At 46.1% G+C, this 23,187-nt stretch overlaps 2 protein-coding genes across 2 annotated transcripts in view; one reads left to right on the top strand and one right to left on the bottom strand.

Moving 5' to 3' along the window:
- LOC128442013 (nuclear receptor coactivator 3-like) overlaps positions 1-22,763 on the top strand; it is a 49,096-nt gene extending 26,333 nt beyond the window's left edge. Inside the window, 11 exon segments of the mRNA XM_053424176.1 lie at positions 7,616-7,710; positions 14,118-14,225; positions 15,255-15,415; positions 17,408-17,508; positions 17,620-17,794; positions 19,785-19,967; positions 21,091-21,177; positions 21,318-21,458; positions 21,946-22,037; positions 22,039-22,094; positions 22,421-22,763. Of these exon segments, the coding sequence (XP_053280151.1) occupies positions 14,137-14,225; positions 15,255-15,415; positions 17,408-17,508; positions 17,620-17,794; positions 19,785-19,967; positions 21,091-21,177; positions 21,318-21,458; positions 21,946-22,037; positions 22,039-22,094; positions 22,421-22,688 (1,353 nt within the window). The 5' untranslated portion in view covers positions 7,616-7,710; positions 14,118-14,136 and the 3' untranslated portion in view covers positions 22,689-22,763.
- LOC128442014 (retinol dehydrogenase 12) lies at positions 2,985-5,842 on the bottom strand. The gene is made up of 5 exons (XM_053424177.1): positions 5,594-5,842; positions 4,780-4,898; positions 4,265-4,388; positions 3,802-4,128; positions 2,985-3,364 (listed from the first exon to the last, which is right to left on the bottom strand). Exons 1-5 carry the CDS (start codon positions 5,727-5,729, stop codon positions 3,105-3,107), a joined length of 966 nt encoding a protein of 321 aa, XP_053280152.1. The 5' UTR covers positions 5,730-5,842; the 3' UTR covers positions 2,985-3,104.
- Positions 22,764-23,187: the final 424 nt, after the last annotated feature.

Raw genomic sequence — 23,187 nt, 5'->3', positions numbered from 1 at the left:
ATAACCCTTGAAAAACTAAACCTGTCCTGCAATTTTGTCTTATTGGCCGATGCACATCCGTGTCCATCTATCCACAGTGAACAAATATCAGTTTATCTCTGCTCCTCAGTTCTGGCTGGTCACTTCCACTGGTTCAAATTAATGATCACCGACGGCCGATTATATCAGCGGCACCTAATTATTTAGTCTCTTAGTTTCTTGATAAAAGGGCAAAGTGAAATGTTTGGACTTTTTGTCTGGTTAATGTCCTCCGTCTCTCGCCGAGCTCCGAGTTCCAAATGTCCATCGTGAGGGGAAAAGACTCAATCATGACATGAGCTTAACTGGACTGTGGGTTTGTGTAGTTCAATTATTCATCTGACTAAAACAATGGTAGGCGATTATATTACGACAATTTTAAGAATCTGTTTCTAAACTTTCATTCATATCGTAGCTGTAATTGATCAGGTTCTAGGTTTTACACCTGTACCTTCAAATGATCAGACAACTCTGTTAAACATCAGAGTGACCAGAAGGACCTCAAGTGTCAGGAACCATCTCTGAGAGAATTTCTTTGACATTTATGTTAAGTTTTAAGTTTGGCCCTTGTCCCATCCGCTTACATGGAGGTGGCAGTATTTAGGATTTTGGGGGCGCTTTCATGTAGTCCATCTTTTGATACAGTCCCAGACTCTCACCAACCTTTTGGCAAAGTGCCTTATAGACTATTCATATGCCGTGACGGATTACCGCATCGGCGCAGGCCAAGGTCCCAGGAGCCAATGGGGACCCTTGTCCTTGAGAATTATTTTTAGGCGCGTTAAGTTTTGTGTTTTTTATATTGTGTCTAGGGCCTGTGGTCATATAATCCATCCATGCTCATATGTCCTGGAAGGTTATAACGTATTGTGTAAAGTGATCACTTTTCAAATCCTGTTTCCTCGTATCATAACCCTCTGGGCGGTATTTCCACGACTGGTAATCCCTTGAACTCATTAACTCACACACCTCATTTGTACTACAGGTTCCAGATATGACCCCATTCAGTTGCTGCAGGTATCGAGTCTTGTAACTTTGTCTGATTCAGATCCAAGCAGCGTCAGTATCCGCTCTGATCACAGGCCCCTCTCTGGAGGTGTGAGGTGTCATTTCACAGATTGCCTTTATGCATGTTGGCTTTTCACACGTCCATTTTGCATCAGGAACTTGTTCAGAGTTTACTGTCGTAGATCCTCTGCTTGACAATCATAAAACATGCAGACTGGTGAGTGTGCATGTTGAAATGGACTTTGTTACCCAAAGATAGAGGTTGTCATACTCTCGCTCCCAAACAGCCATGTTCGCACATTTCTTCAGCACGTGGCACTCTTAGATTTCTTCCTGGTTCAGACTGAAGTGACCGATGAAGCTTTGTGTGTGTCTGTGTGTGTGTGTGTGTGTGTGTGTGTCAACCCTCTTTGCGTTATAAGAGCAGTTCATCTGTGCATCTTTACAGTGGTCACACTATTTGAGTAAGTCTCCATTCCTTGATATTCTGTTCCTGCCACGGCCGGGGCTCGATCCACCGGCTCAATGTGCAGTAATTATACATCACTTGGTGTGTATGTGGTGTTCAGGAGGACCACTGTCATCAGAGCACAGGTCGATGTGGATCATCATCGACAGGTTGTTGAGCCCAGAAGGAAACTGGAGGACACAGGTTTCCCTCTATCCTAATGAATTGTTTGGCCTTGGTGGAGGTATGCGCTCTATTCAGTGCCATTCGAGTTATTTTTGGCTGATCCTCTGCCTTATTAAGTTTAATACTTATGGCAGCTTTGACTTAAGGTTGGATGAGTTTCAAGGAAATACAAAGTAAATCGGAACCAAGAGGAGCCCCAATAAACATTGATTTAAAGGGAGAAATCTCAAAACAAATTAACTAACGGAGTTAAATCAGCAACTTTGATGGGACATTTTGGACCCCCTAATATCAGCATCAGGTGGCTTCTAATACTCTGATACTAATACAGCTTTTAAATGCAGAGTCGGCACTGAGGTGAGATTTGTGCCTCATGACATTTTCCTTGAGTTAATATGAGCCTCCTCAGTAAACTCTGGTTGGATCTTTTTGCATTCTTAACAAGAGCACGATGCTGTTATTCAAGATGTTCATTGTGCTGCTCGAGTGTGCGTTGATGACATACCAAAGCACAAACATGCCCACAGTGGAAGGATGATGGCTTGTTTAGATCTCAACTGACGAAAAGCGAGGAGATAAACAGACGAGTCGAGAGCTGGAGAGGCGACTTCAGCAACTGCAAGCTTCACATTTCTTTCCATTGACCTCTGCATCTTAAGCTTGTTCACACTGCTTTTATGATTAAGGCTTTACACCACTATGAGCATCTCCACGTGCTGCAAACAACATTCCATTCACTCTAGTTTTCAGGGCTGTGTCAGAGCGAGCACAGCGAGCAGGGATGATTGCACTGAAGGGTCTCTCATCCCAGCTCGTGGCTGCCACATAGTACCACTCTTTATTTTTACCCCACTTTCGCATAAAAAATGGAGTCGGCTACTTTTTGTCACGGCCGAGCTATAAATTCTAGCTGCTTAAGCAGTCGCTCGCCGACTCCATTATTCTTCCCTTTCAATTAATAGGAAACACATTGGTTGAAGGAGGGTCTTTGTTGGTGTGAGAGTCCATACATCACCTAAACTAGAGCACGCACCCCTCCTCCTTCTAACACACAGACACACACACACACACCAACGGTCCCCATCTGCTCCCAATCACGGGTGCAGCCAGCGGTCAGGTTGCTGACGATTAATGGTGCACAGGCACATGCTAACACACACACACATGTAAACATACACAACACAGGCTTGGTAGGCATTAAGTTCGCTCTACGCACTCACACACACATGCATACATTCATATAAATACAAACATTTATAACAATTTTATTATATATTATTAGTATTGACTCGTGAGAGATGTGTAAAAATTGCAATGAAGAAAACTCAGACTTTGTGTATTTTTTTCTTTCTGCACTTTAATGAGCAGCCCAAGTGTCACAGGTGAAAAACGTGAGTTACATTCACCAGCTAAAAAGGCCGAAGCTCAGATTTGACTTTTCCTTTTAAGACAGACCACAGAAGGTCTCACTGAGCTCCCACAGCTTTTTGGCCACAGCATCGTCTCTAGCCTTCGACGCGATGTTGAGCATTGGGGTGCAGTCTGAGAAGTAATGGCCGCTGAGGTGTTCGATGTCTTGTACCAGGGCACAGTGGAGCGTGGTCTGACATCCAGACACAGCATCTCTAGTGAAGATTTCGGTAAAACTAAAGATGAACTTCCACCAGGAGCTGAAGTTACGACCAATCTCTGTTTTCACGTATCCTGGAGAGAAAAGAACCCGAGAGACGAGACATTTACTGAGAGAAATATTAAATGTGCGTAACAACAAAAAAAATCTCAATCATAGTGATCGCTGTTTCTTAGTCAAAATTAAGACAAGTGAAGAGAAAATATTAAGATATAAAGTTGCAGAAAAACCGCTGGTAAAACATCCCTGTGTGAATGTCTAAGTTACAGAGCCCCCTGGTGACATTGACCTTGGTCCTCCAGGCACCAAACCTAACCAGTTCATCTTTGAGTCCAAGAGAATATTTGAACCAAGTTTGAGGAAATTCCCTCAAGGCACTCTTAAGATATCGCATTACCGGCATCGGGAGGACGAACAACTCAAGAACATAATGTCTCCAGACATAACAGGCAACCAGCAAACATGTGAGACGAGTTGAGGAGTCAGTGGTTGACTGCTGCTGTGAACTGACCTGGGTGGACGCTGTAGCAGGTGACGTCGCTGCCCTGCAGTCTCTTTGCCAGCTCGTAGGTGAAGAGGTTGTTGCATAGTTTGCTGTGGCCATAGGTCCGGAGGAGTTGGAAGTTGGTACTGCCCAAAGCCAAATCTCTGTGAGTCCTCAGACAGCTCAAATCCACCTTCCCAGCCTCAAAGGCTTTGGAGGACACGTTCACCACACGGCTCGGTCCACTCGCCTTCAGCCGGTCCAGCAGCAACAGCGTCAGCAGGAAGTGACCCAGGTGATTGACGCCGAATATCATCCCGAAACCATCCTCCGTTTTCCCAGCGTTCAACAGGCCTGAAGACCAAAACACCAGAAACACACTTAACACAACACACAACTTTTATTCTAAGAGTTATCCCAGGTAGCTGTGTCTCCCACAACAAATCTGTCCACACGGGGCTGTTAAGCATGCAGATTAATAAGGCCTGACCTGCGTTGTTGATGAGAAGATCCAACCTGGACTCCGACTGCAGGAAGTTGTCTGCGAAGGATCGAACAGACTTCAGACTGGCCAGGTTGAGCTGCATGAAGATCACCTGTTTGTTCTTGGTCTCCTGTTCACGACACGGTTAGAAAAGCAAGTTTCTCAATCTTCACATGGTTTCCAGCTCTTACAGATGAGTGTTTGTTTCTCAGCTGTGTTGTTTTAGTTCAACAAACTACACTGCACTATCGCTAATGATAAGAAATGAGGAGGTTGAATTGCTGTGAAAAGCTGTGAATCATCAGCATAACAGGGCGATTACATACTTAATGTAAAAGAGAAGAAGAATTAGGATGGAGCCTTGAGGGACACCAGTTGTTGTTGATACACTCGTATCATTGGCCGTATAATATGAGAAACAATTTTTTGGGGGTTTACTTAGTCATGTTAAATTAAGTAAAATTAACCTAAATGTAAATAATTGGGGTATATTCCTGACCTCTAAGCTCTTGTGTCCTCACCTGGACAATTTCCTGGACGGCTGCCTCAGCTCGCCGACTGTCCCGGCAGGCGAGGATCACTCTGGCCCCCCTTCTGGCCAGGTCCATCGCCGTGGTCTTACCGATGCCGGTGTTTGCTCCTGGACAAGGACAACAGAGTCAAGGAGGGACGATTTGTTGAAGTCATGATTGAAACGTGGTTGAACTCTAAATCTACCAGTTTGGTCCTGATTGAAAAATCTCAAAAGCTGTGACTAGATTTCTATGAAAGTTTGGACATGAATGAGGACTGGGACAGCAGCGACTGTCCTCTGTCACCATCAGGACACTGAGGTGCGGACTCTGAGAACAAAGTGTTTTTGTCTCTTTAACTTTGATATCGTTCTTGTCTATTTTGGCACAAACGTCGAGGTTGTGCTTTTCATTCTTGACCTCGGAAACTACATCTGGAAGCAGCTGATCTAGATCTTCTGTGGCAGACACTTCTGGACTCTGTAGTGAGCAGCTGTTGTGAAGAATGACTTTTCTATCTCAAATCCAAAACCCTTGATCTGGACACGCCTCTAAAACGCACGCTGCTCTTCGATGGTTGATATTCCTGGACAAAGTTCAAACACAGAAATATATTACATAATCTAAATGGGTTTTAAAAGATTTGAAGCCTTCTGATATATTTCCTGTGAAAAATATCAATAGTATTATCATTATCAATTATCATTATTACCAATATCATTCATATCTCTGGTTCTGTGTCCTCAGATGGAAAGGAGCAGTTTCCAGTGTGTGCATGTTAATAGTTAATCCTGTGGCGGAAGTTCTGCAGTTCTCAACTCACCTGTGATGATCACCGTTTTCCCGTGTAACTTTGCACTACTCTTACATCTGGGACTCTTTACGACATGGAGAAAATAAATTGCTCCACCCAGCAGCAGCAGCTGCAGCAGTAGCACTAGCAGCAGCACCAGCATCATCCTGACTGTAAAAAGTAAAACTACAGACGCTGAGTGAAAGAGGTGAAGCGAGTGAAGTGTGCAGCCGTTCAACAGTTTTGGACTTTGTAGCAGCCCCCCTGCTCCACCCTGTCTACATCCTGTGCTTCCGCCTCCAGTGTAAAGTTACAGCATGTCACTGCTGCTGCTCACACGTTAATGCACAGGTCAAAACCATCAAATGCTATAATGAAAAAGATCATGACAAATTATGTAAAACTCACAATAGACATATATCTCCATTAAGCTCTTTTCTGTGTATTATTCAATTTAATGATTTGAGTTTTATACACAAATGTTTCTTCATTAAAAGATCTGAGTTCCTCTTCAGTCAATTGAAATTAAAGTAACTGAAAATTAAAGAATTTGAAAAGTCAGTCTAAACATCAGCTGCTGATTTGTTGTGTTTTATTGATTGTTTATTGATTAACTGCAGCTCTGATACAGCAAAGAATCTGACTGGACAGATAATAATAAACAAGAATATTAAATAATAAACTGCTGCTTTTTAACAAGACTGAGTGACTGAGGCTGGGTCCACAAAACACACACTGACCGACACACACACACACACACACACACACACACACACACACACACACACACACACACACACACACACACACACACACACACACACACACACACACACACACAAACACACACAGAAACATGCACAAAAAACATGCACACACAACCCAAAATGAAAAAGTGCGCTCAGAAACTATTCTCTCGCTAAAATGAAAGTAAACGTACTTTCTCTCTTTCCTTATTTTGCATGCGCTCTCTCACTAACACACACTCACTCTCATGCACACGCACACAGGCACAGCTGAACATGAGACATCCTGGCGCTGATGACAGGGTGTCATGGAAACGCCCCGTGTTTTCCATGGCTACACCCCCCCCCCCCCCCCCCCCCCACACAGGATACTCTCTTATGATTGTTTAGACAGAACACTTGAAGTACTACAACAGCGCAGCGTTTCCAAATCACAGTCACGTATGCATGCGTGTCCACACACACACACACACACACACACACACACACACACACACACACACACACACACACACACACACACACACACACACACACATGTTGTATCTTATCAGGACCTAAATTGAAACAAATTAGCCTATAATGTACTTTTGGGATTAGAGCCATGAAACAGCCTACTGGTCTGTTTTCGTTCTCTTGCTCTGAGTCCATAAAGCATCAGAGATATTTAACAATAATGTTTCTTTGATGTTTAAATCCATTTTTATGGATGTGGGGTGCACGTTTAGTGGAAAAGACATGGAAGCACTTTCTTTTACCTTTTACTGTTGGGGACTGAATAATTGATCACATGCTGTCGTCACTTTCAGGTTTTGACCATTCGGTTTCCTGTAAAGCTTGTGTCTTCACATCCTTTTTTCAAATATAACGTGTGTGTGTGTGTGTGTGTGTGTGTGTGTGTGTGTGTGTGTGTGTGTGTGTGTGTGTGTGTGTGTGTGTGTGTGTGTGTGTGTGTGTGTGTGTGTGTGTGTGTGTGTGTGTGTGTGTGTGTGTGTGTGTGTGTGTGTGTGTGTGTGTGTGTGTGTGGTTGGTCTGGCCGTGGGAGCGATCTGTGTTAATGCAAATGCGTAGGAGCCCTGATGTCTTTGCGCTGTACGTGTGCAGCCGTAATGAAGACAAAGGCACTCAGCGAGCCGCGGCTCCCTCACACTTGCTCCTGCTCATCAAGCTGTTAATGCAGCTTCCTGTGCACGTGTCTTCAGGCCGCTGATTAATAATATCACTTGTTATTGATTAATATCGCTCCTCAAAAATGTGCACTGTTGAGCATAACTTTATTTTTTTTGTTTTTGTTTTTCCTCCCCAGACTCAATTGACCAGCCCACGTAGGACCACACCCCCAGAGTGAAGAGGAAGAGGAAGAGGGAATCGGATCGTCCATCATCTCGGCCCCGTTACAAGGTGGGCTCACATCCCATAGGGTTGGCATGGTAACGGCCTGCTACAGTAGGTTTAGGTTGAGCGGTTCACCACAGACAGTTTCTCCATGTTGCCACATTCTTGCAACATCCTCCTGACCTGAGCTCAGAGAACCGTGTGTGTATGTGTGTGTTTTGCAAAGCAAATGTTTTATGAAGGTGTCTTTGTATTTGAGGTTTTGATTCTGGATCTTTTGGAAGAGGCTTGAGCAAGTGGTTTTTTAAGGCAGATGAGAAAATGGAGAGTGGGAAGACGGCAGGGAGACAGGAGGAGAAGTCAAATTATTCTTTGTGCTCCACCTGCCACAGAGGCTGAAGAGAGCATTAATCTTTTACCCGTGTCTGCAGGTGACAACAACACACACACACACACATACACACACACACAAATGTACTCAGACCTAACCACACTCTCTCTTTCGTTCACGTGCGTCCTCACACATGCTTCTTCTGTGGACGTGCTGCTGTTGCACAGATAGCAGGAGCGGTTGTGTAAGTACAGTGAGGTTGGTTTGACAGGGGAAGAGGAGTCAGAGTCCATGTCCAGACGAACAGGAGGTAAAATCAGTGAGGATGAAGATGAAGATGAGGAGGAGCAGGTCACGCTGTAAAGTGAAATGAGTCATTCCAGGTGTTCAGGGATCCCAAAAGTATAAATCCCATTAATTATTCTGCAAATACACTCAGTAATGTCTCATGACCTGGAGCTGTATAATTTCTGAGCCTTGAACGGGAATAAAACTCTCCTGGTTCATGTGGTTCTTAAACAGTCAAAAGCTTTTGAAGGTACAGTTAGAATAAGGAGGGTTCACTGTGGCGGCCATTAACAAAGGGCTGAATTAGCCAACTGCATGTGCTTAGGGGAACTGGATTACACAGAGCTTCCACTGGACTTGATTGATATAGAAAATCAATCAGAAGTTTACATAAAGCAAAAATTTCAACGATAAATCAATATCGCGAACCAACTATCCTTCACTCTAAATTACTAACTTCAAAAGAGTTTGAAAAACTCCGATGGTAGTTACAACATGGACATGTAGTAGAATGTAAGTTCCGGTCTCTTTTATGATTATTCATTACTTTACAGTTTGTGGTGTTAGTTTTAGACTCTTTCAATTTAAATCAGCTGAATTGATTTGAGATCAGACGTCGGTCAAAATCACTCGTGGAAATCTGAGCCGGTTTCATCCTCAGGCGGCAGGAACCAGTTAGTGGCTCGAGTCGTCAAAGCGAAGCAGCTGCAGCTCTGGTCATGTCACTGGTGTGAGTTTACAAGGCCACACCAGGGCCGTGTGCCTCTGTTTTGTCAACAGAGATTATGAAAGAGCGGCTGGCTGGCGGGCGGGCGGGCGGGCGGCGGGGGAGGAGACAGTGGGGCTATTTGCATCACCCAGTCTGAGCTCTCCCGCCCTGCTTACACCGTCACCTTCCCTCCCTGTCTCTCTCTCCTCTTCCCGCTCGTTTCATGTCGTCTTAGCTTCCCCAACAAGAACAAACCGAAAGAGACGCTTGTCAAACAACGGGAGTTTTAATGGCACCTCAGCTTTTTATCAAATATTTCCGTGCCTTTCACTTAGATTTAGAAAACTTCCTGCGTTAACCTTGAAACTGTCTTATACACAAATCCGGGATGATTCAGGTGATGTTGAGCCTGCAATAGAACTGTGCAGATTAAGAACAACACAGATTAAATAAAGAAGTAGGTAGTATTTTTTTTCGTCTTGCTCATATTTTCCTGTGCACTCGTCATCTGCCCCCGGTTACTCTTTCCGACACATTTCTTGTTTGTTGCATTGTTTCCCCCCCCCCCTCCCTCTGCTCTGACTCACTGTGTCGTGGGAGGTCTGTCGTCTCTCCACTTTGTTTCCTTTCTTCCCATATCTAATTTTTTTGCTCTCAGTCTTTAGCTGCTGTTCATCCATTTTAATGGCGTTTGCCCCTAGAGTCTGTGAGTTTGAACTCTGCAGTGTTATTGAGGCCTTGCTCATCATATTGCAAACATTTTTATTGTGTATTCGGAGGCAGAACCAAAAAAAAAGATTCTACTATATCACTGAGAGAAAAAGGGAAAAAGTAAAGTCAGTGCAAAGCCATAATTGTGACAGATGTCAAGAAATTGGCGTTGTGTGACTTGTATAATCCGTCCATCCATTAGCTGTGCTGCTCATTGTGAGGGAGGGATCGAGCCAATAACAGCTGTCAGAGGCCGGATAAACTCTGGAAATAAAACTTTCTCCCTCCATCTGATTATCTAAAAACATAACTTAGTTTAGTTTTCACATTCTAAAAAATAAATATTAGATAGATAGACAGACAGATACGTAAACTTTGTCTGTCCCAAGTGACAGAAATCCTCCTTTGGACAGGGCTCAAATATACAACACATAATTCTCATTTGACAACACACAGTACATATTTAAAAACAAGACTCAACAATACACACGGTTTACATTCAGAACACATGACACACATCTAAACCAAATTCCAGAATAGGCACATAAAGAAGGGACTGTTATAAACAGCAGCTGACCAAAACAGGTTGAAGTGCAGCGTCTTATTTTGAAACTGTTGAGGGTGGTTACTGCAGAGGGAATAAAGGATTTCTTGTCGATGTTTTTTTCCAGGCCAGTGGGACTTGGTAACGTCTGCCCAATGCGGCAACTGGTGGAAAGGGTGAGATGGGTTATTATTAAATGTTAAATCAATAAACTCTACAACCCTTTTCCAGGATTATTGTGAGAAACGATAAAATGTTTGCAAACTTCATTTATTTTTACCGTAAATAAAACATTTTGTGATTATTCCAACAGGGAACTGAAGCTAATCAGAAAAACCAAGAGGCTGAAATGTCACATGCCTCCTATTATTCCAAAAAAGACAGCGTGATAACACTGATGTCACTCTGAGCAGTTACCAGTTATGAGGCTAATTCAGTCAGATTCATGAAAAGGCTGCAGCAGCATCAAGGCTAAACATTCACACAGATGAATTGAATAACTGTCTTTCTTGCATCCATTAAGATCACATATCATCTATTATAATTAAATCATTTACTTTTACATTTTCTAAAAAGGAAGCCTTGGCCTGAGTTCAGGGCTTCTGGACATCATGAATATCTTCAAAACATTTTAGAGAAACTTCTTCTTTATAATCAAAAAGTATCATTTTTAATTATCTTATCAAACAAAGTGTTTATTTTGAGGATATTCTGTCAGCCAGCATGTCAGCATTTTGTCTCCTACTGGTTGTCTTGCCATCCCGTACCCCGTAGCATGTGAACGGCACTGGGCTGCGAGCTGTCAGGTTTATGAGGTGAGCTGCTTCCCCTGGTTTTGACATAAATCCACTGTGGTTCCTGGTGAGCGGTGCTCCCACTGGGCTGCAGGGTCACCGGCAGGTGGCTGTCCTGGGAAAGACCTCAGGAGTTTAGCTTTCACCCCAGGTGAGGCCATCAGCAGTGTTGACCCGAGTGATCCTCCTTTCACGCCCCGACTAATGACCCAGAAAATATGTGGGTCAACTGTCAGCGTGAAGGCGTTGACCCCCTAAAATCGCCTCAGGTCAAGATCAGGGTTGAGAATCGGGTCAAACTTCATCCTGCTTAGTGTGAAAGTTGAGTTGTGTTTACCTGCATGGGTGCAGTCGCCTGTACTGACCAGCAGGAGAACAGGAGTCTCTCTGCTGACAGCTAATTAACAAAATAAATTGTTAATTATTCCAAAGACTTTAAATGAAAGGTGGACAAGGAATCCAATCAAAATGAAGCCATATGGGCGCTGCCATCTTGCAATGGTGAAGTCATTTGGAGCCATTGCTCGACCGATGGCTGTCAGTCTGAGCTTTCAGTCAGTGTGATAAAACTACAGAACATTATAGAAACAATCTTACATAATGTCTGTTGAGTGTACTGGACTATTAGTGTGGCTCATGACACCTGTACTGCAGCCAGCCACCAGTTTTGTTTCTCTGCGGGGAGGAGTAGTCATGTGATCTGTCTGTGGTTTGCATATCCGATCATATCAGAAGACCAAAGTGTTCATAGCTGATTCAGAAAAGTCACAAAGTGCAAATTGGTGTTGAAAAAGCAGGCATCATTAGATTGGGCTCCATCTTACTATTTATTTACTTTTTTACATTTCTGTGGATGTTTTCCTAATCTCAAATGCAATATCCGCCCAGGTGTAGAAAAACGAACTTACCATTTACTTTTTTCCTCAACCCATCTCTACTTTAAATTGGCATCTTCATGCCCAGCGCTGCCTCCCGTGGCCTCTGTCCTCCATCACCACCTCCCATTTCCCTCTTTACGTGTCTCATTCCCACTGCCCCCTGCTGCTCTATTGTACCCACCGCAGCCCCGCTGCCTCTGTGCCACCAGGCCCCACTGCCTGTGGCGTGTAATTGACTTTCTCCGTGCACTGGAAAAGCGGGCGGCCTGCGCCAGGCTGGAGGTGACCCATTTCCCTGGGGCATTCAGCAGCCTCCTAATCAACCATTCTCTGGGGCCGCCTCATTCACTCCGCAATTAGAGCAACTCCCCCTTTGAGAACTCCATCAATAGGCAGACGGGCGGGCGGGCTGGATCGACAGAGGAGCAAAGATGGAGTTTCACTCAAACACTTTGCTTTGGCTCTTTGAGTTCTGAACCCTACGACTTTGTGCCTCCCCTCTCCTCTTTTCGTGTCGACTCCCTCGTGGTAGGTTTCATCAGACAGCAGCAAGTGGGGGGTTTGTCTAATGATGAGCAGCGGAGGGGAGGCAGGTAGACGGGCACAAAGGGAGGCAGACAGGAGCGAGAAGAGATGCAGGTAGGCAAGCAGACAGAGGCAAGGAGACAGTCAGACAGACAGTCAGATGGGAGGGACTCGAGGGAGGGATTAAAAGAGGAATTTGAAAGAAACTCAAAGCAGCAGGGATTGAGCAAGAGGATCGACGCATCTTCAGAGCCTGCCTGCCTTTTAGAAGAAGAGTCATGAGTATTCCCCGTTGTTGTCTCGTGTTTCACCTGGTCCTGGAAGAATCGCATGAAAGAACCCTTTTTATATTGATCCCGCCTCAATAAGAGGGTGTGTTTACCGCTTGTTTTTGGCCAGATGTGGTCGAGTCAACAGCTGGATTCTGGAACACGCACTATCCAAGAACAAAAAAAAAAACAACACAAATGCAATCAGACGTTTTCGCCGACAGCTCTGATCCCACAAGCCATGAGATGATGATGGTGCATGATGATTAAATAACAGGCCGGCATCCCTCCCCTGCCATTGGCCTGATTTGCTATGCAGGAGAGGCAGTGCTCTGGTCAGAGGATAACCATGTAATCAATGGAATGAAAAGGCTGCTTTGGCTGTGAAGGTTAAGAGGGGTACTGGAGGCTTTCAGCCCACTCGGTGTGCCACACATGCGTTTAGAATCCACAGCAGACTGTGTGAATGTTACATCTCCTCCTCTCACCTGTTCCTCTTGCCTCCTGTCTTTCTCTGACATGCCTTTATCTTTCTTTCTCTCGGCTCGCTCCCTCCCACTGCCTCCGCCTCTTTTCGCTCTGATTCTCCCCCCTGGCATTTTTTTCATTTCTTCCTCTGCATTTTCTCTCCCCATCCTCTGTCTCCCACTATATTTGTGCTCTCTCTCTCTATCCCCTCGCCATTTACTTTCCTCTCCTCCCTCCCTCCCTCCATCCTCTTTTCCCTCCCTCCCTCCTACCTTTCCCCAGTGTCAGCTGCTGTCACTGTGGCAAAGAAAGTGACCAATCACAGCTCACTTCACAACACCGGCTTCTCTTCCCTCCCTCCCTTCCTCCCTTACTCCTTCCTATTCTTCCCTCTATTCCCACCTCCTCGCCTCCTTTCGTCCCATCTGCCCCTCTTCCCCACACAACCTTCATCAGCTCATTTCCTGGAGACGAAATGTGATGCATTATGGGAGACAGACGGCTGTCTAACGGGGTTAGTTGTGCAGCGTGGCTTATCATCAGAGACGCCGCTAATCCTGTGTGTGCGCGTGTGTGTGTGTATCTGTGTGGAGGCACCGTATGAGCTAATGAACTCATACATGCACCAGCCCACACACAAACAAATGCAGCCTCACACGCTTACTCTCATATTCTCCAAAGAGGAGGAGGCCGACGAGACATGTTGATGTTCGTCAGAGTCTGCCAGGAGAATACGATTTGCATGATCTAAGCATATTTTACTCTGCTGTGCACTGTCTTTGCACTGTATCCACATTACAACCTGCCTTTGTCGGTGTTATTTGAGCTGAATTCACAAAAGAAGATTCCCGTTTCTTCTCCCTTCACAATTACCTAAATAATAAGTGATATAAGGGACTAAATAATGTTGAACCCTTATTCACACCTGTGTATTTGTGTGTGCTCCTTCCACTCAGGTGCTGATATGTGTACACGATGAGCGGACTGGGGGAGAACTCCATGGAGCCTCTGAGCTCAGAAAACCGGAAGCGCAAGCTCTCCACTTGCGACACGCCAGGTCTGGGGTGAGTGTGTCTGATGAGCACATGAGAGGGGAAAGTGGGCTACTGGGTCAGTGGTTTCTGTCGCCCCGGCCATGTGGCTCCTTCTGTGGATGTATGCTGTGACGAGTAAGAACCAAACCGAGTGCTCAAAGATGTTATGTAATGCTTGGGTAGAAAAAGCACTTGAATTTAATTATATGATTTATAATTAAGATCTTGAGAATTAGTCAAAAAAAGTGTGATTCAAGTAGAAATAATATCCAAACAACGAAAAACGTTTATGCAGAAGAGCATAACGAATAAGTCAAATGAAAAGTAAAATATTTTGGAAAATATACACCTATATTCACTTTTATGTCAAAAAAGAATAAAGCTGCTTGCAGACATTTCCCAGAAACGTTCCGGATGGGCTGGATGTGACAAAGCAAATGTCAGAGTCGGTCCTGGAACTTTCAACGATAGGCCCCGCCCCCCTGAGTAAAATGTCAGGGTGAGCCTATGAGAGAATACGGCAGGAAAATGTCTGGAAAGTTGAGTGAGTCAATGACATTGAGTGAGTAGATGACGTTTCTAACATGCCTCCTGCCGGAAATGCTGCAGCACAGAACCCCCCACCCCCCCACCCACCCACAAACAAAGTCAGTCACCTCTCCGGCTGTTTCTTTAAATGATGCAGAGCTAATTATGTCCTGGTTGTAGCTTCGTATGTTGGGTGCAGATCTGAGTCGAATCGAAATAAGTATATTTTCCAAAATGTCTAACTATTCCTTTAACTTAAGCTTGTTTCACTACTGTTCAATTACCAACATCCGCAAATGACATGCAAAGTGCAGCTTTCAAAAGTACAGTCATTCTGTTCAAATCTTCAGCCCACAACTTTAGTTTTTGGTGTTTCACTTTGATCAAAGGGGCACTAAGTTCCTGAACAACTTTCTGTCTTCTAAGGAGCCACTGTGTTGTTTTTATATATAAAAAAACATCACGGCCAATTTTGGCAAAAAGTAGAGTAGCATCGACTCAGCTTTAATCTCTGCACGTTGGCCCCCGCAGGTGTGACAGGAAGCGTCGGGAGCAGGAGAGCAAATACATCGAGGAGCTGGCAGAGCTGATCTCTGCCAACCTCAGCGACATCGACAGTTTCAACGTCAAACCAGACAAATGTGCCATCCTCAAAGAGACGGTGCGCCAGATCCGGCAGATCAAAGAGCAGGGTGAGTGGACACAGTCTGAAAACCTGAAGGCTGGAGCCAGACAGCTGCAGCCGCGCGTCAGTCGGACTGTTAAGAAGTGTGTGTGTAGGAAACATGAGGTAAAGGGTTGAGGAGAGGGGGGCAGCTTGGGGTTAGCAGACACACACACACACACACACACACACACACACACACACACATATGTACTCATGCCTCAGAGCCCAGGTGCAAGGACGAATCAGTCATTCATCTCCCACAAATTTCACAGCCTCAACTGTTTATGTTTGGAAGGAAACATTGGCAATGCTTTGTGAAGCTGTCATTCGCGCTCGCTGTGTGTGTGTGTGTGTGTGTGTGTGTGTGAGTGTGAGTGTGTGTGTGTGTGCGTTATGTGCATGGCCAGCTGTGCACTGGCCTCACCAGGGGCTGTTTAATTGGACGTTTGCAGGTAATCACATGCCCATCCATTCTGCTGAGCTGCCAAATTATTAGTTCTGTTACAGCTGCTGTTGTCGTAGTTCCGTCTCGATTATGCAGCAGTGGCTTTCTGCAGTGAACTGTTTAAAAAGCTGCCGGCTGAGACGTTTACGTTGCAGACGCAGCGTCGGTGCAGAACCGACACTTTGAATTCACGCCGTGCAGACTCGTGTGTGGGTTCACTTTTTATTCTCTACGTTCGAGGTGGATTTCAGGGAGGGCGGAAAGAGCACGGTGGTGAATTTTGCTCTTGTGCTTCTGCTTGGCTCAGTCAGTGTCTGCCACCTCGACAGGAAGGGGAAGAGGCTCCAGCCGGCCCCGATTGGCTGCTGACAGGTTGCCATAGTTACAGGAAGTGAAGACATAATGACACGGGCGTTTAGACTCGTCTCTCGCTCTCTACCTGTTCCTCTTCACCTCTCCTCACTTTCAGTCTGCTTTCTGCCAGTCTTCATTTTGTTCCCTCCCCTACAACCATTCCCAATCTTCATCTCACTTGGAGTTAATGCACCCTGCTCTTGCATCCTCCTCCTCCTCCTCCTCCTCCTCCTCTTCCCTGTTTTTTCCCCCCCACATGTCTCATCTGTATTGCAGCACAATGAGTTGCAGCATCTCCAGGTTTGCCTCCAGCATCTTAAGGTATTGAGTGAACTGATGGAGTGCAGCCTCTCTCGTTCTGTCCCCCTCACACTCTGTTTATGTCTCATTCTCGCTCCTCTTCATCTCCCTCGTTCTTTCAGTCCTTCTCTACCTGACTTCACAGAGCCTGGCTGTAGGCAGCGATGGCTGTTTTTTCTTTGTGTGGGTATCTGTGCCCCTCGGGAGCTAATCAGATAGAATGATTCCTGTGGCTGAGCAGCCCCCGCCTCTCAGACTGAGCCCTGTATTAATACAGCAGGCGTTTTCCCGTCGCCGTCCACACCACTCTGCCTCAGCCCCAGTCCTTCCTGTCTGTCTCTCTTTATCTGTCTGTCTCTCTTTCCCTCCATCAGCCTCAGCCCCTCCATTAATTCAGGTGTCTCTGCTCCTGCCCCTGCACCATTACAGCTTCCACAACCTCTCCGGCTCGCTCCCGCGCTCCCTCTCCCTCTCTCCCTTTCTCTCTCTCTCTCTCTCCCTCTCTCTCTCAGCCCCAGCCTACCAGACAGTCCCTCGGAGTCTGACACTGAATATAAAGCATGAGGACGGCAGCTACCTGCTCCACATGCACCCAGCCCTCTACTCCTCCTGACGGGCTCCTCAGAGAAACCTGCCTCCGTCCGTCTCCCTCCTCACCTGTAGTTTTGAATCCCCCCTAAAAAAATATAAAAAAGTGGAGATTGAGAAACGCTGCCCCCTGCTGGTGCAGCTAGAGTAGTGCGTGTCTGGCTGGCTCCTCCGGTTCCAGGTATCGATGCAATCGCCTTGCGTTTTTACTTTGCTCTTTTTTTTGGTCATCATTGTAGTTAACAGGGCTGGAAGTGGCTGTTGGTGCAGTTTTATTTTTTGTAATGCCTTTCCTCCGTTTTCTTTTTCCCTCGCTTTCCTCTCCCACAGGAAAAGCTTCGTCCAACGATGACGACGTTCAGAAGTCAGACGTGTCCTCAACGGGTCAGGGGGTCATCGACAAGGACCACCTGGGGCCGCTGCTGCTGCAGGTGAGTCAGACCCTCCTCCCTGCTTTGAATACAAGATAGTTATTCAAGGCTTTGATCGGCCGAATGTCTGGTGGTGACTTTCTCTCCCCCGTGCCGCCGTTCTCCTCTCAGGCTCTGGACGGCTTCCTGTTCGTTGTGAACCGCGAGGGCAGCGTCGTGTTCGTGTCGGACAACGTGACGCAGTACCTGCAGTACAAACAGGAGGAGCTCATCAACACCAGCGTGTACAACATTCTCCATGAGGACGACAGGGAGGAGTTCCACAAGAACCTGCCCAAGTCTAACAGTGAGAAACACACACACATCCACACACACACATTTACACACGTACACACTCACATGGAAGCAAACCCTGCTTGACATCTTTCGCAGGGCCGAGCTACAAAACAAACTTCGAAGAGTACAGCAACTCGGCACGCAGGTCAACGTACACATGCTCAGTTATTTATTCATGCTCCTCTGTTCTTAAGTCTTTCTCTCATTATAATCAGGCGCTCCTGGGACGACTGCTCGTGTGCATGAGAGCTTTTCGGAAAGACGTACACACACACACACACACACACACACACACACACCTGACAAAACACTCATGTGCACAGAAGCACCCACCCACTCGGTGCTAAGCAGGCGGAGCGTAGCGCAGCTGTCAGTCACACTCACTGGTCCAGACAGTGTAAAACAGGCCTGAGCTCTATTCAGACCCCATAGCAGCCATCTGGAAACGACTCACTGCTGAATAATGCACCTCCACACTTTCCTCTACTTAATTCGCCGTGTGTTTGCATGAGCATATGTATGTTTTATCAGCTATTTACATGCCTGTGTCAGTGGTGGGGTTGCATTTTTTGAAGTTGCTGTGTGTGTGTGTGGACCCAGGAGCTTGTGCACAGAGCACTATTTATAAAGCTGATTAATTATGGATATGTGTGCTCGACTGAACCTGCGATTTGATTAACTCTGCAGTAATGTTCCTAAGCAGCCGCGGCTCCGACATGTCATCGACACGTTCCCTCACTTATTCCTCCTCTTCCCGCTGCACGCTCCTCCTAGTCGCTCACTCTCTTTATCTTTTAAGACTCGCCTCTTATCTACTTTTCCCCCCCTCATTCATACTTAATATGGCTGCCCACTAAGATGGATATTGTGCTTGTCTGTTTCTCAACCAGCCTCGCGCTGCTTTCCCACCCCTCATTGTGTCTCGCTCTGCTACTCTGCCCCTTCATTATCTTTTGGAGCCATGAATGAAATACGCTCCCTCTGCACATTCCTGTGGGATGACCGCTGACCACGCCAGCCACAGTTAAACACACACACACACACACACACACACAGAGGGATCCATGATGCACACATACAAGTATAGACACACGCTCGTGCACCTAACACGCAGCAAGCCTTTGTTGTTGGCCGGCGTGCTTTTTTGACCCCTCTGTCTTGCCTTACTGTCGGCTAATTGTGTCTGAGGGGAGATGTCCGCCCCGGGGAGCGGGCTGCATTTGCTCTGTCGAGGAGAGAAAGCCAAGGCCTTGTTAAATCACCTCTCGCTATCAGCTGGCCCCTCCCCACCACCGCCATCCCACCTCCTCGACATGCCTCGCTCTCCCGGGGCCCTCACTCGAATCCTCCCTGCACCTGCCAGACAGAAACCTCCGGCCAACTCAAGGCCCCCGATAAGGCTTCACTCAGACCTTGGAGGGACAGTTGGATGTCTCTCTGAAGTTTGCCTCGCCTTTGTTTCCCTCCCCCCTCTTCCTCCCTCTCCCCCTTGTGAAGGTGACCCTTTTCTTGATGTGTGTGTGTTTGTGTGTGTGTGTGTGTGTGTGTGTGTGAGCTGTGATGAAAAGTCAGGGTCTAAATGAGGATAGATGGCTGAGTGTCCCTGGCCTCTGCCCGCTGCAGAGCAAACAGAGAGCGAGAGATATTGGAAATCGACACCTTGGCTACATTAATCCAATGGTCCATTTAGCCGGGGATCGGAGCAGCAGAGGCTTCTGCTCCTCAATTTAAGAGGGAAAATACATGTTGCTGTTTGATTTGTTTGTTTTGTTTGGTGTGTGTGTGTGTGTTTGTGTCTGTGTGTGTTTGATTGTGTGCATCTGTGGCAGGATAGGGTGTGTGAGCTGTGTGATATCTGATTACAGGCAATCCATTCATACCTCCATGTGGGTTTATATTGTCTCCTTCAGTCCCAGGAGTTCCATGCTCATTCCATCTTACTTCCTAGTGTAAAGTTCTGTCAGCGTGATGTGTTTGTTTGTGCCTGTGCTTCCTCTCAGTAAATGGGGTGTCGTGGGGAAGCGAGGCCGCCCGACAGAAGAGTCACACCTTCACTTGCCGGATGCTGGTTAAGTTTGGCCACGTCCACGGCCCCATGGAGGAGGGGCCAGCGGGGCCACGCTACGAGACCATGCAGTGTTTCGCCCTCACCCAGCCCAAGGCCATGATTGAGGAGGGGGAAGGTACGCTGGCATCACACAGACTTCCTCATAAATGAGTTTTACAGTTTCCTCACTTTGGTGTTTGAACATCACTGTAGAAAGATAAACAGTTTGGCGCCAGAAGGCTGTTTTTAAATTCGTCAACTCAAGGGGAATGTTTGAAATATGTTTAAGATGTTTAAGTTTCCAAATTATAAAAGTGTGATGTAGAAACCCCAAAATGTACTAAGAATGGACTTTACAGGGAAGGAGGAGACACAATTTGCAAACAAGTTACACCTGTGAACAGGACAAATATTTGTATTTGTAGTTAAATTCATTCGAGTAAATGTAATAAAGAATCTTTAACAAGGTAAGGATTTTTTTGTAGAAATAAAATTAAAAAACATTTCAAACACAAGCTGTTATTTACATTGTTTATAATAAGTGAAAATTAATATTCAAATATTTACGTCTAACTCTTTCAAATCAACCTATTAAGCAAATGTTCTCCCACTTTCAAACACTAACTTACAATTTTTTTTTAGTTATCTGCTTTACAAATGTAAAGCTGGTTTATCACTTAATAAGAATGATACTGAGTAGAGTTCATACCTCCATCAAGTTCCAACAGTCCCCTTATTAAACTACATTTAACTTTCACTTACTAAATATGAATCCCCTAAACATGACTGATTCTTATAATTAAGATCAATAAATTATTGTCTGAGATAAATGATAAAAAGCACCTTATCCCTCCCCTGCTCAAGAATTTAATGGTGTCTCTCCTGACCCATACAAGTTCCATTTTAATCTGTCCATTAGTTTTTGCTAAGTGACAGACAAATAAACATTACATTACATGTCATTTAGCTGACGCTTTTGTCCAAAGCGACTTACATTTTTAGAACACTCAGCATTTATGAGGGGCTATTTAGGGGTTCAGTATCAGATGGATCAGATGGGATAGAGTGGGATTCGAACCAGCAACCTTCTACAGAACACCCGCTCTATCCCCCTAAGCCACGCTCTCACAAACAAATGCCGATGATAATATAACCTTCTTGGCAGAGGTTGGTAACACCAGACGTTTATATCGAATTGTCTAAAATCAACTGCTGTTCATTTTTCAGTGATTATGACACGTTACTCCTCTCATGTGCAGACCTGCAGTCATGTATGATCTGTGTCGCCCGACGGGTGTCAGCTATGGAGAGAACGGAGAGTTTCAACACTCGGCATGAGCTCTCAGGTGAGGTGACGCACACACACACACCTAAAAACTCACTGAACACACCGAGTAAGCTCAAAAGAACCATGGCACCATTTTTCTTTTTCGTCTCACTCACGTCTTCTTGTGTCCTCGCCCTCCCTCCGTCCTCTCCCCGGCAGGTAAACTGATCCAGATCGACCAGAACTCTCTGCGAGCGTCGATGCGTCCGGGCTGGGAGGATCTGTTGAGGCGCTGCATTCAAATGTTCCTGCAGCACAGCGACGGGCAGCCGTGGTCACACAAACGCCACTACCACGAGGGTGGGTCACACGTCCTGTGATCACACACACTCACACACACTCACACACACACACACTCACAAGTAGAATTAGCTGTGCTTCAAACTGTTAATTGCTGTTATATCCACAATGAAAGGCCTTGAGGCAAAAGCATCAGAACGTCGTTGTATTTAATAAGTGTTTTTCTATCTCTCAGTGTTATACTTACAGTCACTGTGACCATTGTATTAACTGACTGAAATTATATGTTTTTAATTATTGCTTGGGACCTCCACTCAGGAACTGAATGTCAATGAGACGTGCACACACACTCACACACACACACACACACACACACACACCTCATGCATCAGTGTATCAGTATTGATCTCATGAATATGAATGTCTGAGCTATACAACATTGATTCTCACTGTAATCACAGAGTTGGGACTCTGACAGTGATGGATGACCTTTGTTATCAGGGAGGTGCTTCACGGTGTTAATCGTTCCTTTTATCTGTCCCGGCAGCTTTTCTCCAGGGTCACGCCGAGACGCCCCTGTACCGCTTCTCTCTGTCCGACGGCACTCCGGTCACGGCCCAAACCAAGAGCAAGCTGTACCCGCCATCCCATGAGCAACGAGCCGCAAGGCTTCATCTCCACTCACCTGCTACAGAGGTCAGAAAAACTGAGAATACACACACACACATACACTGAAGGAAGTCATTTACTATATTGACAAAAAAAAAAAGCACTTCCAGCGTATCTATGCAGGCAGCCAAGGCATTCATGTGGCATGAATAGCTGAAGTAGTAGCTGAAGTAGCTTTTATGCACCGATGTCCTTTGAATAGTGAGAAGACTCCATCCAGGAGCTCCTGATTTGGTTGCATTTATATTAAACCTCTTTAACCTGAGAGCGGCGACGGTCGGAAACAGTATTTTCAAGTTTTCTTTTGTCACTTTTCAAACCTGCTTATTTATTTTCAATCTCCTTCTTCACAGAGAACCCAACGGTTACCGCTCATCTCAGGGCGGGAGCATGATGCCGAACACCATCAGACAACAGGGCATGGGAGGCCCAAACCCGAATGCCCAGATGAACATGAACCCCAGTGGGGGGATGGGTGCCATGAACAGGGGCTTTGGCATGAACGAGCAGGGGCCACATGGGTCATATGGGTCCAATGGGTGGTGGTGGCTCTATGTACGGAGGGAGCGGCGGAGGCGGCGGCAACCGCATGATGCAGATGAATCAGATGGGGGCAGATGAATCAGATGGGTCCCATGAATCACCCAGGCCAAGGCATGCAGCAGCACCCACAGCATCATCCGCAGCATCACCCGCAGCAGCGCAGCACCCAGCAACAGCACCCACAGCAACACCCACAAGCAGCAACCGCAGCAGCATCCGCAGCAGCATCCGCAGCAGCCACCATTTCAGAGCAGCGGCGGGTTTGGGCTCAGTGGCCTGAACAGCCCGTCGGGGAGCCCCAGGATGGGTGGCCCCCAGCAGGGACTCCTGATGTCACCGCGGAAACCGAGGAAGCCCAAAAATGGGGGCCAACCAGTTTTCACCTGGAGGTAAATCAATTGGTGTCTAGATATGTAGCATCACTGTCACTGGATTTTGAATAGATTATGTATGGTTACTTATTTCTTTGATTAGAATTATTTGATTGAATACTTTTGTTTGTGTTCCAGGCATGCACTCTCCTATGAGCGGCATTGGCAGTGGTGGAGGAAGTGGAGGAGGCACCACCACCTTCTCC

Source organism: Pleuronectes platessa, chromosome 6, assembly GCF_947347685.1.
Source record: "Pleuronectes platessa chromosome 6, fPlePla1.1, whole genome shotgun sequence".
Classification (NCBI taxonomy): Eukaryota; Metazoa; Chordata; class Actinopteri; order Pleuronectiformes; family Pleuronectidae; genus Pleuronectes; species Pleuronectes platessa.
This window is presented reverse-complemented; position numbering and strand designations above follow the sequence as displayed.

Bases quoted from the DNA above. Each gene is read 5' to 3' on its own strand.
- LOC128442014 (XM_053424177.1), bottom strand. From the start codon at position 5,729: ATGATGCTGGTGCTGCTGCTAGTGCTACTGCTGCAGCTGCTGCTGCTG. The intron at 4,129-4,264 runs GTCAGGCCTTAT...TTTGGTCTTCAG, and splicing joins TCTTCTCATCAACAACGCAG to GCCTGTTGAACGCTGGGAAA. The intron at 3,365-3,801 runs GTCAGTTCACAG...TTTTCTCTCCAG, and splicing joins CTGCTACAGCGTCCACCCAG to GATACGTGAAAACAGAGATT.